Raw genomic sequence first — 19,329 nt, 5'->3', positions numbered from 1 at the left:
GGAGGAAGCAATGAAGAAGGGCATATGTTAGGTGGAAAATGAAAATATTTTAAAGAGCAAGAGGAAGTGAAGACTGAGAAGACAATTTCCAAGGAAGAACAGCCAGCAGAATGAGAGCAGAAACAGAAGCAGATTGAAAATCCTACTGATTCCATATGAAGTGGGGGGAGGAGGAAGGGGGGCAGGGAGAACAAGAAGAAAATTAAAATAATAAGAAAGTTTGAGTTAACCAAAAAAAAAAAACACCCAAAAAAAAAAAGGAGAAACAGAAATAATGTGATTTGCTTATTTTTGCTTTTCCCAGTGATGCAGCTACAGCCATAGAAACTTCCAGTTCATGTGCACTGCAAAAGTGAGGAAATTTGCTGGCCACATTTGAGGTAAAAATGAGTTGCTTGTCTTTCACCCACATGAGGATATTATCATCAGCTGAAGAAATTCCTAATGCATTTTGTGTTCTTCAAGCCATCCATCTCACACACTCCTGTGCAGCAGAGTTGGTTTTGTGGCTTACAAAGCACGGCTGCACTCAGGTGTCAAGAAGCCCAGACAGCATTTTCTGGGCTCCAAGACCTGATGAGTAGTGGAACATCACCATTTAATTCTTCCTACTACAGCCACAAAGGAGAGCAAGCCAGGAGACACCTTAGCCACAGAGATGCCACAAACAGGCATCCCCTCATAGTTAAATAAAAAGGGATATTTTCCATAAAGTAGCACCTCAGAAGTCTGGATAAAGATTTACCAGGCTGAACCTATGTATATTCATAACCCTGCCTTTCAGTAATGCCACCAGAGTTTGTGGACACAGCATACAGCTGAAGTCCTGTAAAAGAATGAAGACCAAAATGTCTTCTAGATAAACTGCTCTAATGTGTGAGTTTACATACAAATGGGCACTACGTGGAAATTCTTTGGGTCTTCAGACTAAGCAAGTTACAGCATCCATGACATTGCTTCCATCAGTTGTTTCTGGACCATTATTCCCAAATTCTAACTTCATTTCTTTTCATGTTGCTTTCAGAAAGGAAATCTCTAAACCCTACCACTGTACCATTAACTGTCGTCCTCTGTGAGATCTGAAAAGCATGAAGGCTGTAGCTCTCTTCATTTGTCTTGTAGGATCAGCTTTTGCTATTCCAGTAAGTCCTCATCATGTTATTATTACTGGGCACTTAATTTCCCGTTCTCCGGATACTCTATGTTATCCCACTGACCTATACAAGATTTTTATTTACATGCAGACACTGACTATATTTATCTATTCTAGACCCATACCTTAAACTACCAGCTTGGAAACCATGGGCAGAAAAATCCAGAAAAGGTACTCTTCTTGTTCTTTAAAGGGAAAACAAACCTGGAAAACGTTCTTTATTGCTCCTACAGTAAACAAGAATTTATCACACCAAGTGATCATATGCAGTCTCAACCATTAAATGCTAGCCACCATGTTTCATTATTCACAATACAGATAATTAGATACAGCTCATCTTGGAAAAGTACACTGTGGCTGACATGACAGATATACAGCCCTGATGGTCATGACACAGGTAACTTCAGCAGCCCTATGCCACATACGCATGCTAATGCCAATTTTGCATTCATGGTTGACCCAAATTAAAAATCCTTCTTATTGCACCATTCTGGTGAGTGTTTGTGGTTCAGATGGCTGTTGGCTCCAGGCCAATGAATGTTTTGGAACAGCTAAATTCAGATCATGCTTTGTAGTAATAAATGCAAAATTCCAACTCGCGTGCTATTTTTTTTCTTTAATTATGAATTATACCCGACTCTGTGTAGCTTTCCAGATGCATTTCTTGTCAATCCAAATGGTGATCTCCATCATGAAAACCAAAAAATTAACTTTTCCTAATGAAGTATCCAGCAGAAAAAATTATGGTATTAACAGTAGTTTGCAGCCTACAGCTATCTCCCAGGAACAACTCATAGAGAAGACACTTGCATCAAAACAAAACATTGCAATATCCAACAAATCATATGTTCCAATGGAATATGCAACATCTATCAAAGGTGGGATGTCCCCCAGCAGTAGCTAATTACAGCTACATGGATTGAAATGTACCACTATATTAAGAGACCCAAGTATCTTCACAGGCAACTGAGTTCTATAAGTTTATTTTATCCTAGAGACAATACTGTAACAAAAAGCAGCTGAAAGCCACATCCAGACACATAACAAGGCTTCCTGTCAGGACATGAGCTACATCTTTCTCAAACTACTGCTTCAATTACAGGCACCCGTAATAGACAGTCTTAATAGCTGATTTGCCTTATATTTTCTAACTTCATAGAACTGGAAGCCCTGGAACAGAAAACTGATTTTTTGCTTAAAGATATATAATATGCTGTACACAGCAGTGCGTAAACACACATGTAAAAAACCCTGTTCTTCAAACTTAATTTTCAAATGTTTTAGTATCAGCTTGAGATGCTTGGTAACGCATAGATGACTTTTTAATAAGGTTTTCAAGAAATATGCATTTAATCTGGAAAAGCTATTCACTGATTTTCTATTAGATCTGAACAAATATATAATCTTTTACTCAAAAAGTTAGAGTTGGAAATAACACAGTTGCCTGGCACTTTTCCTGCATCAACAAGTATACTAGGCAAAAGAAACTTGTAAAACACTCAGATACCACCTTGACCCTGGGATATAGGACATGGCTGATCTGCTAAGAGCCAAATTAATATTTCTAATCCTACCTTTTGTTTTGTATTTGTTAGTGGAGTGTTTGTTTTCAAGCAGTCATGACTGCCCACACTAAAGGAAGTGCTCTTCCAGCAACCTGGGCACTGAGAAGGTCTCATCTTTATAACACACACACACCTCTCCCCAAGCTTTAACGAAAAGCAGCATCAGATGCTATATTGTAGTAAGCAATAAGCAACACTGAACATCCATAGGTGCTGTTCAGAAACACATCAAATGTTGCTGCTATTGGAAGTACCTGTACTCACCCAACAGCTGCTGCGAGGCTAACAGCAGCAGAAAGGCAATTGCTACAGCAAGAGCTAACAGTCATTTTAGTACCTGCTTTCTACTCAAGCATTTGAACCTTTTCCACTGAAGTTTTGCTATTGGTTTGACAGTGACTCCTGCTACTGAGCTTATGATACAGTAGCTGCCACCAAACATAATAGTTCCTGACAACTTCAGCTAGGAAGCAATGGTATATCAGACAGAAAGCAGACGAATACGTTGGTTAAGAAATAGTTAAGATGCAGCACACTCCTTAGAAGTAACTACCACAACACCTTGCAAAGGTGCCCATCTTTTCCCAGACCTCTCCTTTCACTGTGTAGGAAGATGAGTATCACATCAGTCTTCTCTGAGGTAAGTCATAATTACTGCAGTCTACAAGTGCCTGAAGGTATGGCACTAAATTACTAATTAAGTAGTTTCAGATTTCACAAGATACCCATATCCAACTATCTCCTATGAGATCTTAGAGTTGCGTAGACTCTTCAGAAACTCAAGCAATAAAAGAAGGGACAGAAACAAACCTGCTGAGAAATGGAAATTATATCAGCTGTGAATTTCATGCTCTAGGCTAGCTTAAAAGGAACATTTACAAAGAAAACAGTCAGTGCCATGCTTTGCAATACAAGGCAAAATGACTTTATATTGACTTCCAATAAGATTAATCTACTTGTTAATTCTTTATTTAAGACTGAAGATATTCATCCTGACGACCCAAAGGAAGAGAATGCAGGGTATGTAGACAAGGGTGATTTGCTGCTCAGTCACAAAAATCTAAAAGCAGAGGTGTCAGTACCAGACACTGAGGACAGGGACGAGTCCCTGACCTCTAGAAAACAAGGAAGAAATGGAAGTGATCATCAAGTGAAAAACACCCTAAAAAGCATCAATTTCCTTGCACAGCACAATAAACCAGGTTTGGCTGATAGCCAGGACAGTGAGCCTGGAGGCAGTGGCAGAGAACACTTCAGCTCTGAGCATTACCAGTTCAGGAGGCATGAGAAGCACAGCAACACTGCCAACCAACATGTCCTGGGCAATGCAGAAAATCCAGTGGATGCCCTGAGTCTCGATCATGAGCATAACACGTGGAAATATAATAAAAATATGGTTGGCCTATCTGAAAAAAACAGTGACAGTGATGAAGATGTGGAAGATGATGATGAGGAATGGGGTGAAGAAGCTGATTACAGAGATACGAAGCACAAAGGCCACCAGACAAACCAAGGTAGCCAACACAAAAGGCAGCAAAATGAAAACAGTATGCAATCTGATGAAATCGTGAGAGATTCCAGTCAACCAATTCGGATAACCAAGAGACATGGTGAGAAATTTGACCTAGAGGAAGAAGAGAGGGAGAAGAGCCAGAAAAAGCCCTATGAAGAAGAAATTCCCCTCTCTCAAAAAACCCATAACAAAGATCAGGATGACAAACACCAAGGCCAAGAGAGGAAAGACAATATTCAAGTAAACTATCAGAAAGATCACAACACAGTGGTGAAAAGACAAGATACAGAGGACAGTAATGTTGATGATGATGATGGTCATGACAGTGGTGATGTTGATGGTGGGGAAGATCTCAGCAATACCTGGAAAGAAGCAGCTTATGAGGAAGATGAGAGAATCCAGAACAACGACCAGGAGAGCACCAGTACTGAGCATGAAGGGGAAGTAACCACTGAGGAAGACACTGCAGTCCACAGAGAAACCAAGGATTACCAAGATGTCAAGATTGAAGACCTTGTTCACTCTGAACACGATGATAATGACCAGGAGCCACCAAATTCTGACCGTGGACAACACCTGGAAATGAGTAGCTCTGTTCAGAGCATGAATTCAATGGAAAGTGAAGATAAGGTAAATTCTCTTTAAAATAAAGTTTAAACACTACAAAAAGCCAGGGAGGAAGGGATGGGACCCAGTCCCAAATTTCACTTCCTGATGATTGACAGGAGATTTTGGAGAAAAACAGATGTAATTATTTCTTAATATGCAGAAGTCTCATCTCCCCTTTTATTTGCTATTCACCTGGTTCATGCTGTGTCACTTCACATACAACATTTAGATGAATTGTACCAGAAAGGAGGTGAGCATAACCCATGGAAGAGCTCCAGCCCCAACGGGCTGTGAAATGAAACATTTAAATAAATATGGATACACAAACACAAAACTTGGAACCCAGTCTCAAGCCAAGTAGAAAAGCCTGTCCACTCCTCTCTCCCAAAGATTTTAAACACTACCATACAAAAGTGAAAAGCTTGGAAAGGCAAGATGTAGAATAACTACCATCCTAGTGACTAGTGCACTTTCCCACAAGATGAAGGATGTGGGCTTTGTCCTTTCAGACAGAAAAGGATGTTGCATTCAGATATCCCGCACCCTGGTCTATCATTAGACAACCAGTGGACTATCAGGGGTGTTCTTCAAGAGAAAGGAGTGAGTCTTCCTATGGCTGTTAAAGAAAGATCTGCAATGTTTAAAAAAATTATAGAAGGCATTCAATTGAGAGAGGGCAGGCAGCTCCCCAGAGCACAAGACGGTCAGAACTGAAGATGCATCCTTCCCTTCTCCTCCTGCTTCACGAGTCTGGCCTGGCAGCTCATGGTGTTGCTGCTCCCAAGCACTGTAGAGAGGCAGTTCCCGCCCCGGTGCAAGACTTAAAAAACCAGTTCTGCCAGCGTCAAGGTACTACACTGCTGTATGTTGAGTGCTGCAGAATGTCCAGGTTCTCAGGCCTTACTGAGCTCCTCCCTCTTTAACTCCTACTCTTTTTTTTCCAAATAACAGAGCACCTTAATCCTACCAGAGGCTTCTTGCACTTCTCATGCATTTTCCATAGCAACCTGTTTCTGCTGCAAGCAGAGCAAGCAAACCACCTCAGTCCGCTCTATATTTGTGCCTGAAAAAAATCTGTTCAAGTATTTTTTTCTTGCCAAGATTTACTGTAATTTCTGCCTATGTCTCTGTGACTGTGCAGGTCAAGACTACAGGCAGTTCCTATGGTGAGGTGGAAAGTGCAAGCCACGGGAGTGAGGAGGCTCTCCTGGGTAAGCCACAAGCAAAGCCAACATGTAACTGCCTGCTCTCTGCGGCTGGGGAATTTGCTGGTCTGCATTTCTTTTCTGCCTTTGGCAGCACGTGATTTCATATGACTGAACTGTGCTTATGCATAATCCTGCATCACAGTTATGTTCCCAGAGAATCCACTCCATACACCCTTGGATTTACTCATTTGTTTGTGAAAAACATTTGTAGACAGTGCACAGGTTAGCATCAGTTATACAGGAATGGGAATTACCGTGCATTGAAACCATTCTGTTTCAGAACAGTAGCTTGAATTCAGCTAGGGGTGGGACAAGTGTCAGTGCTGGATTCAGTAAGGACAGATGGGATGTGTTTTACTAAAGGAAGCTGGAAGTGCGTGTCAGTCCTTGCAGAAGAAATAGCTTTTTAAGAAATTTATTTCCCCATCCAACTCAAAGCTGGGACTGCCAGAAGTCTCACAAACATCCTCATTTTAAGTTCGTCTTGCTTTATTCAGTACAAGTTCGAGCTGCATTTTAACAGACTTGCAAAAAGCACTTGACTTCTTGGGGAATATTGGGCTGTATTTTGCTTTGACTGTCAGTAGTACCTGACAGAAAAACTTGGCTTCATCCCATCCCCTCCTAACAGTCCCTCCTCACTGTGATCACCAGACCCATGCAGGAACTTCCACTGCAAAAGAGGTAAAGTCTGCCATGCGGACAAACAAGGGAAACCCAGCTGTATTTGCCAAGATCCTGCTGCTTGCCCTTCCACCAAAGACTATGAGCATGTAAGTATTTTATTCAGTGCACAGTGTGGGGGGAAGCCAACTAAAATGTTTACAAAATAACACATTCCACTGCTAGTTTTTAGAATAATTCTACCCTAAAAAGCATGCAAGTGGGTTTGGGCAATTCCCAAAAAAGCTGTAGAAGTATAAAGTACCAAAACTCACTGACTATAGCTTGAGAATAATATGAAAATATGCAGCTATGTAGTACCTAAAGTGATTGACTTCACTTAGTCTCTCAGGGATCACAGCTTTTACCTGTCACTAAAAGTCCCATTTATCCATTTGGTATTTCAGAGCATATACCGAACACTAGTACATATCTAGTGTAAATAATGATTGATTGTAATATGAGTGACCAGAATTTTTCTTAACACAGTGGTGGTGGTGGAGTTGGTTTTGTTTTTCACTCCTCCTCTAGGTTTGCGGTACGGATAATAAGACTTATGATGGCACATGTCAACTCTTTGGCACCAAATGTAGACTTGAAGGGACAAAAATGGGACGCCAGCTGCACCTAGACTATATGGGCTCCTGCAAATGTAAGGTTTGGGTTTTTTATGAAGACTTCATCTACATATAAAGAGCCAGTAGACTTAACCAGCAGCTAGCCCAAAGTTATCTGCTTTCTTCCTGTCCTCTCCCCTCTTCTGCATCAATTATCTGTTAATTAAGACCTTCAAACCCTAAGCATGTGTAAAAAGTCACTTCTATAATTAAGGGTATTGAGCATTTGAATCCTAAAGACATAGCTCCTATGCTTACAGCAATTTGTCATCAACCCTGTCTTCCCTCTGCACTCTTACATGCTCCCATTGCTGTAGTATCTGAAGATGCTTTTTTAATACCTTGACCAGAAATCTAGTATTTAACAGCCAATTATTAAACTAAAATGTCAAATTAAAAAACAAACAAACACCACAAAAAAAAAGAAAAAGCACACCAAAAAACTACTGATACGCCAAATGCAGAAGTCAGGATCTAAAAGCCAGAACTGATTTCCAAGCTCTTCAATTGCTGCATACCCTGGGAGGAAAGTGCACTCTCAGCTATACTATTCCTTGAGCTGAGAGCTCTCTGCTCCATGCAACTGACTGATAACATATATAAAGACTGTGGCTTGCACAACTGGTTAAGCCTGTGCAAAGAATTGTACATTTATAATTGAATCCATTAGCCACATTCCCAATTTTATGTATTAACAGCTCTGTCAATTTTAAGCTTGCTGGAAGTTTGCTAGTGAGAATAAATCTAACTTGGCTCAGAAAAGCTGGAATGGAGACTTAACAGATCACTTGTTAACAAAAGCTTTCCTGTTTGGAACAGACATCCCCCACTGTACTGATTATGAAGTGGATCAGTTCCCCCTCCGGATGCGAGACTGGCTCAAAAACATCCTTATGCAATATTATGAACGTGATCTGGATACCTCTGGATTTCTAACTGAAAAGCAAAGGAGTAAGGTCAGCAATCCTTTTCAAATAAAACCATGCAGTTCCATTGCTAGAGCCAGACTAACCATGGGAAAAAAGGTGATTCACATCTTAACAAGTTTTCCCATTTCCTATCAGCATCCCCTTTCTGGTTAAGGTAATTTAGACTCAATTTGATTCACAATTAGCTCACATGTCTCCTCACACTCATTTAAGCCGAGACATTTCTGCTATGAATGTTCCTTTTGTTCAAGCAAACGCAAGCCAAGCATACTATTTTGAAGTCAGTGTCTACAAGGAAGAGGCAGAAAAGTCAGAATTAGTGCACACCTCGATACACATTGCTTGCTTGAGAAGTAACGAAACAACTTCTGTTCACGGAAATACTCTGTGACAAACCTCTTGGAAAGATCAGCTAATAGATAGATAAGGATGACCCAGTTCACGCAATCAATGCCATTTTCCAAAGGACTTGAGGTAACTAAGCAGCCATAAAATAGAAGGTCTTTGTATGAATAACTAACTAAAAGACAGAATAAAAGGGAACAGCCAGCCAAGAGCTCACGTGTCCCATCCCATGAGTTGGACTTGTGCCATTCAGCTTTCATTAAGTGACCTGGAAGAAGGTGGTAGGGGACAAATTCTATTGACAATGCACACGTATGCAAAGGAAGGACGTGTCATGAAGAAAACTGCTCAAGGACCTCATGAGACTGAGCAACTGGGCAGTCACACAGTATGATTCCAGACAGAATTACAGTAGAGAGTTGAGGGGACCCTTATGGCGGCAGAGGATCCCTGCCGCAGACTGACCAAAAGCAGGTCCTCTTCTGTCCATCTGAGATGCACCTTGTACTGGGCCATCAATTCAGAAGTGCCTGAAACTGGACTCAACAGTTATTGGTATCACCTGCACTTTTCAATCCAGACACATGCACTGTCCCTCTACACCATCATATTCAAGGGCTATATCAAGCCTGATGCTCAGTTTTAACAGAAAAGACCTTCATTCTACCATCCAGTAGACCTGCACCATCACACTACATTGGCTTAAAATGGAGGAAGTATGTTACCATTGGGCTTTTTTTTTTTTTAGGGAAGGATTTATGACAAATGAATTGACAACAGTAATTTGTTTTTGAAGATATAGATGCCATAACCACCTAAAAAGCCATAACTGTTAGAAAAAAATATTTTAAGTTAAACCAAGACCTGGGCTGCTCTAACTCTGGAGTGGGAGCTACATGCAGTAGGACACATCAAGTTTATACAAAATATGCTTGAACACCACCAGAGATGACTTACACAGTTACCATGTTACACTGACCTACCTTGCCTCAGGACAGAACATCAACAGATGTGATAAAACTGGTTTCATCTCTTACCAACCTGTGGCTACTGCCCTGCTTAGCAGAGTCTGATGATTAGGCCATAGGAATTTCACTTTCTTTCTAGTTACTGCCAAAGTTCATACAGACAGCAACAAAAATCACCTGGACTACTTGAGGCAAGTTTTTCATGCTGTGCATGGTCACAAACACTAAAACCCATTTACCTGGTGGTATTTTATTGAGTTTCATTTCTCCAAACCACCTCCTTGCTGGATAGTTCTTTTCAGGACAGATCTTCATCCCTAAACAAAATAATCTCCATTTTTCTGTTGTGTTCAGGTCAAAAAAATCTACCAGAACGACAAGCGCCTCATGGCTGGTGACCACGCAGTTGAGCTGCTCCTGCATGACTTTGAGAAAAATTATCACATGTATGTGTACCCTGTGCACTGGCAGTTTTATCAGCTCGATCAGCACCCTGTTGACAGGTAAAAAAAAAAAATTTGTGTTCCATTCCAATTTGGTGTTTAAGCTCAGGCTGGTTTACTTTTCTAAACCACTCAAATGCTTCCCTACATACAGGCCAGCCCGCCAGCTGATCAGAGCCAGTATCACCCTCCTTCTAAGGAGGCACTCATCTCTAACACAGAACTTCTCTCATTGTTTTGCTGGAGGCATGTGTTGGGTCAGAACATGCTATCCTGTTGCTTTTCATAATCATCCTGTATTATACCCTAAGCTCTACAGCATTTTAATAGCTGCTAATGCCCTGAAGAAAAGGTTCATGCGCTCCTGTTATTACTGAATCTAAGAGCAACAGGCTAAAAGGGCAGAGGCCTGTCAGCAATAATTCCCTAGTGAGGTACCCATAGTTTTCAACTATTACTACATAAGTCTCTCAGTTTAAGGAGCCGATATGGTAATACAGCACTCGTGTCACAGTTCATAGGAAGCCCACAGCTCTTGAGAACATGACTCAGATGTCAGGCTTTTGGTTATGACACTCAGTGGGGGGATCCATGTTTGAAGGCTGCAGGTCCCTCAATACCTCATTCTGACCACACCTACTATCTTAGAACATAGCTGAGCATCTTTGCAAGCTTGGTCTCCTGAGGATTGACAGCAAAACTCCACAACTGATGTGTTGTGAACAAGTCACAGCAATACTTGTTCAAGAAGAAAATGTTAGTGAACAAATCGTGGTTAAAACATTTTAGTTTATCAGGTATTATGTCATCATAGTGACCTGGGACAGATTTACTACAGAAGCACCACAACATAATCCACTGGGGCATCTGTTAAAGCCACTGTAGTCATCTCCAAAGATGATCTAAGCTTTTAGATGATCGTTATGATTTCTAAATGAAACACAGCTCTACATATCTGCCCTCTTTCTTTCAGATTATTAACACACTCTGAGCTCGCGCCTTTGAGAGCCTCCCTTGTTCCCATGGAACATTGCATAACCCGTTTCTTCCAAGAGTGCGATGGAGACCAAGACAAACTCATTGCTTTGAAGGAATGGTGCCACTGCTTTGGGATTAAGGAAGGTAAACCTAAAAGAACAGGTAGATGTATAGGACAGAATGTTCCTATCAAGACCAGGCACATTCTCGAACCACAACATATGGGAAAGAAATTGTAGCCAGAAGTTCATGGCTACTGCACAGAGACAAATGGAACAGTAACAAGACTTGAAAAGGTGCAAGGTTCTGAATTGCTTTATAAAGATAGGAAAAAGTAATCTTTTCCATGAGGCAAAATTTGGGAGGTAGTTTGTACTAAATACCAAATCATTCCTGTGTGGTGTCTGAACCTACATGTTCTGCATGCCTGTCAAGAAACACTATTTTATCCTTTGATGTCAAAGGAAAGGTAAAGCAAGCTTGTACTTTTAAAACAGTGGTCAAAGCATATTGATTGAAAACGCATTTAAAGATCTCAAGACAAGCAGGGAAAACATATCTCTCATTGATCAAGTAATTATGCTCACCTCTAGATTACTATATGCAACATAAATGTCATCACACTTCACTTGTGGGCCCAACCATCCATTTTACCTTATCTGTCAGATGCAACACATGCTCAGATGGTGCTGTGGTGGGTGACCCTGGCTGGAGGCCATTTCCTCAGCTGAACAGGGGAGGGAAAAATAGAAGGAAAGGCACATGGGTCAAGACAAGGACAGGGAGAGATCATTTACCCATTCCTGTCACAGCCAAAACAGACTTGACTTGAGGAAATTAGTTTAATTTATTACCAATCTAATCAGAGTACGATAAAGAGAAATAAACCCAAATCTTAAAAACAACGCCTTCCCCCCCAACCCCTCCCTTCTTTCCAGGTTCAGCTTAGCTCCCCATTTCTCTCCATCTATCTCCCAGCAGCACAGGGGGACAGAGAATGGGGGTTATTGTCAGTTCATCACTTGCTGTCTCTGCTGCTCCTTCCTCCTCAGAGGAGGACTCCTCACGCTCTGCCCCTGCTCCAGCGTGGGCTCCCTCCCATGGGGTGCAGTCTCTCAGATGCAGCCTGCTCCAGCCTGGGTCCCCCACAGGGTCACAGGCTCCTTTGGGTATCCCCTTGCTGTGGTGTGGGGCCCTCCCCGGGCTGCAGGTGGGTCTCTGCTCCCCCATCACCCTTCATAGGCTGCAGGGCACAGCTGGCCTCACCATGATCTTCACCACAGGCTGCTGGGGAATCTGCTCTGGCACCTGGAGCACCTCCTTCTCCACTGACCTGGGGGTCTGCAGCTGTTTCTCACATTCTCACTCCTCTTTGGCTTCAGTTTCACAGGGTTTTTTTCTCCCCTCTCCTCGCCTTCCACCAGGAGCACAGCACTGCCCCCACATTGCTCCCCCCCAGCTCTCCTGGCCAGAAGCCGGTGGGGGGGGAAAGTAGCCAGAGCCGGCAGCCAGCAATTCTTAGGCTTCGGGTTAGGCTCCAGCTCCGGAGAACCATCAAACCCACCGCTCCCGGGATAATTGGGATTCCCAGAGGCCCTACCACCATCACTGATGGGCTCAGCCTTGGCCAGCAGCGGGTCCACCTTGGAGCTGGCTGGCACTGGTTCTGTTGGACATGGGGGAAGCTTCTGGCACCTTCTCACTGAAGCCACCACTGCAGCCCCCCTGCTACCAAAAACTTGCTCACACCAACCCAGTACAGGTGTCCACCAGACTGCATGCATCAGGACACCTAGGCAGAGGTGATTTCTGAATCCTAAATGGGCTAGACGTGTTTGGTTCAGCTCAATCCACATCCAGACTTCCCTAGGAAGGACAAAGGCTAGGTACTACTGTGCCAGTGATGTCTCTACAATTAGGCAGCAGCTGAACAGAAGCATCATGATAGCAATTTGAGATTTACATGACTACACTCAACCTAAGGTATTCTTTCACAATCTACCTTCTTCTGATCTAGCCCTGAGTGACAGCTGAACAATGCTGCCACCCATTAAGCAAGGGTAGCAGTAGCACAGGTTAATCCTAGAACAGGTAGGTAGCAAGAAGGCGTTTCACTAAACATGCAGACTGAAGAAATGTGTTCAAAACCCTACCAGTAACTCCCTAATTTTAAGAGGAGGCTGATTCTAGTCAGAGGTCAGACATGCAGAGCCTTCACTCTTCCCAGAATTTTTCCAGCTCTTTTGATGGCAATTTACCAGTCACAAACCACATGTGGAAGTAAGCTGGAGTTATCATAATACACATGTACTACTGCCAGTGACAGCTCATCCAAAGAGGTGTCATCATTTGTGAAGAGGAGGGTAGAAAGGATTCTTGGTTCAAACACCAATTAAGGAGACCCAACACTAGAAACAAGAAAGCACCTATCAAAGGCTAAATTAATGGATCCAGAATGTGGTAGCAGCAGCCATACTTGGTTTTTTGTAGTTCCCCTACATGAGCCCTCTGAGACTTTAGCGTATCACTTCCTTGATAGTGATAAAGCATAAAAATGTCTCTTTCAAACATTAATAACATTTTCTTCTTTGTTGCAGAAGACATAAATGAAAATCTCCTGTTCTGAGCCTGGCTGAACAGAATCTCAGTGCTGTACTAAAACTGGTGAAATGTGAATCCCGCTTATTTCTATAATTAACAGCTTCATAGTTTTCAAGACAAAGGTGACATAAGGTTTACTGCATTCTTGCCAAGTAACACAAGTGCAGAAAAGTTCCACATTAACAGAAAAATTTAACCACTCCAAGTGGTTCATAGCTAAGCCAGTGTTTTTCCCTGTATGTATCCATGATCTCTCTGAACTACTAACTAGTACTAACCTGATGACTAAGCTGTCAGTAGAATTATAGGATGTGGATTTTACCAAACACTGAAGAAAATTACTTTGAAATAGGACTTGTTTATTTACCATACTGTCAGTTTAACATTCTGCATAGGAGCCTCAAATAAAATAAAAGTCCTAGATATATGGGTTTTGTCAGAACTTTGTCAAATAAAAGGTATTAAGGCAACGGTACAATGGAAATTTCATTTTTGATTTAAGGAGAAGAAACTAGTCTGTAGAACATATACACCAGTCCTTAAACAGTAATTCCTAAAATACCAGAAAAAAACCAAATGCTTTTCAGACCCTTCTTCCCCCATCTCCTGAAACACAGCAGTAACAGCACCAATGCCACAAAACAGAATTCCTGTTGACACACTATGCAATGAGCTAATTGTATGAGTATGGTGAGTGTGGGTGAGTGTCAAAAGACTGATTAGCAACAGGTCCACCATCACAGGAAGCAGAGGATATCACAGCTCCAACACCTCCTTATTCTCTTCAGCAGGCACACATTATTCCTTCCCCCCACAGAACTACCACTACCATTAATCCTGAGACAGAAATGCTATTTCTTTCACCTCCTCCCAACTTTTGCTTGTCTGAAGACAGGAACAATTTAGACATAAAAAACAGGACAGAGATTATTCCTGAATTCCATTAACTTTGTGATTTTAAGCCAAGCACTTCACTGAAAAGACTCCAGGCATGCTCTGCTGTAAGCAAGAATGCACACATACGCACGTCAGAGTACACTCACAAACGCACCCAGTGCTCACACTTAAACCATGGCACCATCTTATCCACTGCGTGCAGAACTAAAATTACCTGACCTACTGACATTCCTCCCGTTTCAGCTAAAACAGCAGGTCAGTGTTAAGTGAGAAGAAAAGCAGATGGGGATGGATGTTTTCAGGCTGGTCCATTAAGGGATATCAAAGTCCAGGATGCAGCCATAACTTCCAACCCTAATGGAAGACTGACAACATGTGGGATATTCCAGGAGAAACATCAACCTGCGCTTCCTCTCTCCTCATATTCTAAGTCAAAGCACACCCTGCTACAGACATAAAACCCAACCAGGCAATCCTTCCCTCTGATCCAGGACAACCACTGCTAAGTCCTCTGCAAATCAAGTCTGTCCTCAGGACCTAGAGCTGTATGTGTCAGGACAAGCGTTCTCATCAGCTACATGCACTAATCATCATGGCGATGAATTCAACAGAAATGGCCTGCTCTCATCCATTTAGGTCTCACCTGCTAGGGGGCAGGATACTCAGTTCTGAAGGAAAGCTTGAGATCCTCTTCCATTAAATGTGGCTTCTTTGAGTCACCGCGAGGAGAGCTTTCAAGACAACACACTTAAAAACCAGAAAAATGTTTAGCTGTATTTTGGTAGTTTAGGCTTAAGAACAGACAGAATGTCACCAATCCACGAATGAGCAACCATCTCCATCCAGTTTCCACCAAGTGGCACCAAACAGCAGCTAACTCACACAACCTTGCCTCCAAAATCTAGTGAAATTGCTCGTTAAGCAGGCTCCCTCTGTGCAGAGGTGCAAGGATCTGATCCAATGTTAACCAACAGAAGTACACAGCTGCCAACGGCAAGCTGGCTTCTCTTTTCACTGATTTGGCATCTGAACCTCCTTTTCAAAGGGGATTTATCTCCTTGTCAGTGCTGTACTGATACCAGATGTGTTGGCATAAAGTTTAATTTTCAGTCCTCCTGCACAGCCACACTGAAGACTCCAAAAAAAAAATAGAGGTAAATGCTTCCCCTCCCCCCCCAAAAAAGGCCAACATTCTTAGGCTATACACTCCAGATAGGATGTTCTTCCTCTTGATAGGCTTGCATGTACCCTGAAGGAAAAGAGCCAATTAGCATTTCAGTACATTTCCCAGATATATCTGAAGTGGAGAGGGGGGAAGTGTTGTTGGTTGGTGGTGTTAGTTTTGGTTATTTTTCCCCCACTCCCACAGTCACTGTTAACAGCTATTTTCATTGAGGAGAATCTTTCCAACTAGTCAACAAATAACTGCACAAACACACCAATGTAAAAAAAAAATCCTATAAAAAGCATGTTTTCTTCTTTTTGCTCTTTCATCCCTGTGCTTTATGACCAGTATCTACTCTACTGCTTCCACAAGAGGCAAATAGGCTGCCTTGTATCAAATTTAACAGTTCACTTTGCATCCTTTTAAGTTCCAAGTGCATGTGTGACCCAACAAGTAGGTATTATGCTTTACGCCCTCAGACACGTCCCCAGAAAAGAGCAGAGATGAGCTGTTATGTCAGTGGTCTCAAACGGATCCAACATAATGCTAAGTCCTTCTGAATTGCATCCTACAATATTTTCCCCAGATACATAAATTAATGTATTAAACTTCTTATTTACTAATTCAGACTTTTCTACTAAAATAATCATTAAACAGAAAGACCAAGACAACATTGTAATTGAGAACTTAGAGACATGTCTTTCAATAGCTTTTTGATTAATCTGCATATACTCAGATGTCAGAAAGCACGGCTCTCAAACTACAAGTACGCAGCCAGCATACAGCTGGCCTCAAAAGGTAGCAGTGACTTTAATTCACAAATTCCCATTTCTTCAGGGAAAAGGTCACTTCTGAATTTGTGACACTCCCTCTCAGTTAGTACTTTAGGCATTATCACCCAAGTATTCTCCCAGCATGACTGAAGTGCAGAACACCATAGTCAGAATATCTATATTGAAAAAAATACGTAACAAATATTCCTTTGATAACACACTTACTTCCATTGCCAAACCTGTCAATCCTCCAAGGATTAGTAGGGGTCATTAAAAAAAACCCTGGCTTCTTTATCAGCTGAGAATTAAACTAAACATCCAAAAGGTCTTGATGACGCATGACATCTTGTGGTTTTCTGATGTCAGCCATAGTACTCCAAACTGCATATATAGACACCGGCCGTTCACCAACACTATCACGGAGGCCAGCCACCTTCATCTGATCCACTGACCAGCTCTCCAGCATGCCGTCCAAAGATAATACCTATGCTTTAATAGTACCTACATGACATTTCATAACTGCTGTTTGATTTTTCCTTTCTCTCTACATGGAGAAGAGCTATACTCCCCTCAGGTCTTTTCTTCTGCCAAAACCAGGATATTAACTCATTGTTTTTAATCTGCTCCACAGGTCTCTCTCATTGCTGATTTCTTGTGTTCTGAGCATGGTTCTTGCTGCTGCGAACGCGGTAAGTACTGAAAAAGAAACTAAACAGGCATCCAGTATGGGAAACATTAACATTGTAAACTTAAATCAAATGCTTTCAAACTAGCACAGCAGCCTTTTAATAATACTCACCTTCGGTACAGGACTAAACTTCAGTTATTACCATTCCAGGTTATCAACTTATTATTGAGCCCCATCTTAAACTCTAAAAAAACCCATAAGCACTAATAACAAGCTCATATCCAGCCGAACAACAGGGCCAGTATTTTCTCCATTAGCTATTTCAGCTGGTAGTATTGCAAAGATTAACAAGTTCCCTTTGCAGAACTTACTTTGCTTTCTAGCAGGGAAAGAAAAAAAAAATCAAAACTGAAATGAAGCTGTTTGGTTATATATACCTTACTCTAAGAGAAAACTCATTCTTTTTCTACAGCACAGCAGTAGCGAAAGCTCCGGTTCAGACAGTCTTGAGAAAGTAAGTCTTTTCTTTGTAAATAAACAGAATCTCACTAGTTCTAACATTTGTATTTAACTGGGAGTTTTGGCACTGAACAGGAAAATACTGACACAAGATTATTTTTTCCCCCCCCCCACAGCATCTCCATCATAGGATTAAGCCCGTATTTCATCTCCTACCTGGTCCAGCAGGCCACAGGCTTCGTCTGTGGGCTCATCGATTTCGCATCTGAGGTAATGGAACTGCCTGGTAGTACAGTGGGACATAAGACTGCAGGAAGCCCTAGCTGGCCAGGGAGCATTCCATCCAGGATATTAGGAGCACAGCTTCTGAATGACAAACTACCATAGGAGGGAGCTGGGGAGGGACTGCAATTTATCCTTGAAGCTCAAGTAGTGTAATCCACTTTGCTTTCTAATTAGCAGACATGCATTCTATAGGGTAACTGGGTTTTCTTCATACACAAACCCCTATTTCTTCAGCTTGACAAGAGGTTACAAACTTTCTCAAAATTCTGCTGCTGTTCCTTAGATTTTCTTTGAGTATTTGTCTGGATATCCCAGTCCTTGGGGATAGAAGATACCTCGGATACTTAAAAAAAGTAGTTTAGAGACAAAGTTAAGAGACAAGACATAGGGCTGAAAAATAACACTTTCAGCACATCTGACCTGCATTAATATACAAGCTAACATCACCCACATAAAGCTGACCATTTTCCAGAAGATTTACCAAACAAAAAGAAATGCCACTACATTTGCTTGCTTACACTGGCTTTAATAACAGTGTGGGTGTTTATCTCATTGAGTACGATACTTTCAGAATTGAAATTTTCTCCTGTTCTAATCTTCGCACTGTATGTTACATTAAATGTTTCATATGTAAACAGTAACATTAAAGAAAAAATCATGCTATTTTGACATGTCACTGTATAGCCACGTTTATTCTCAGCCATGATGAGCTGCACATTCACCTCCCATGAACTTAAGGTCTGCTGTTGTGGTCATGCTTTCACAACCCGACTACACTGCTAGGGGCCTGCTCTACATAATGTATTAATTGCACATTCAAGTAATTAATAACTGCTATTAATTCTAACCTGCCATTCTCTTCTTACTCTCTAGATACCTGGAAAACTATGGATGTCTCCTACAGGACACTGCTGCTTCTACAAAATCTTCAACTTCCTACAGCTCCTTGCCGCCTTTTATCTCACCAGTGCACTGGAAACTGAGGATAAGAACCAACCAAGTCCTGTTTCACACGCCCACCTCTGAAGCCAGTGTGGGTTATAGTGCACAGCGCTCTCAAACCCTAATTACTTGTTAAGCTTGAATAAATGCTGAGCATCAAATTTCTCAGTTGTCTTCGTCTTTTCATAAGAATAAAATATACCCAAGTCATTTCAGTGATCCTGTTTCCAAAGACCAGGAGTAGAAAGGGAAGAGAACTTCTGAAGCTGACTATGCCTTTTGTCAATTCTGAGTTTCACGGGCTCTCTCAGGTCTTGATCTGTCCCTACCAGATATTACCCAGTCTCCACACTATGCAGAGGACAGGATTAATCAAAATTGTTTCTGCCTAAGCAACCACTAGATTTACTTACCATTTGAAGGAAGATTTCCGTGTAAACTGAGTCTGTGGAAGCTTCTACTGAAAGAGAAAGCATTTATGCTGTTTTAGTAAGACCACAGAATGAAATCAAAAGTGCAGGAAGAGGTGAGCAAGGATTGACAAAAATTAACAACTCTTTTCCATGAAGGAAAGAGCTCAGAGAGTTG

The 19,329-nt window shown here is 41.7% G+C and overlaps 1 protein-coding gene across 1 annotated transcript; it reads left to right on the top strand.

Annotated features, from left to right (window-relative positions):
• Positions 1 to 1,088: 1,088 nt before the first annotated feature.
• Positions 1,089 to 13,617, top strand: SPARCL1 (SPARC-like 1 (hevin)). Its single transcript, XM_010154785.1, has 10 exons — positions 1,089 to 1,142; positions 1,271 to 1,324; positions 3,695 to 4,861; positions 5,982 to 6,051; positions 6,703 to 6,821; positions 7,243 to 7,363; positions 8,148 to 8,284; positions 9,925 to 10,073; positions 10,987 to 11,135; positions 13,589 to 13,617. Exons 1-10 carry the CDS (start codon positions 1,089 to 1,091, stop codon positions 13,615 to 13,617), a joined length of 2,049 nt encoding a protein of 682 aa, XP_010153087.1.
• The last annotated feature ends 5,712 nt before the right edge of the window (positions 13,618 to 19,329 follow it).

Source organism: Eurypyga helias, unplaced genomic scaffold (genome assembly GCF_000690775.1).
Source record: "Eurypyga helias isolate BGI_N326 unplaced genomic scaffold, ASM69077v1 scaffold11047, whole genome shotgun sequence".
NCBI lineage: Eukaryota > Metazoa > Chordata > Aves > Eurypygiformes > Eurypygidae > Eurypyga > Eurypyga helias.
This window is presented reverse-complemented; position numbering and strand designations above follow the sequence as displayed.

Coding starts and splice junctions, on each gene's coding strand:
- SPARCL1 (XM_010154785.1), top strand. CDS start 1,089: ATGAAGGCTGTAGCTCTCTTCATTTGTCTTGTAGGATCAGCTTTTGCT. Junction 6,052..6,702: donor GAGTGAGGAGGCTCTCCTGG/GTAAGCCACAAG, acceptor TGTGATCACCAG/ACCCATGCAGGAACTTCCAC. Junction 7,364..8,147: donor CTATATGGGCTCCTGCAAAT/GTAAGGTTTGGG, acceptor TGTTTGGAACAG/ACATCCCCCACTGTACTGAT.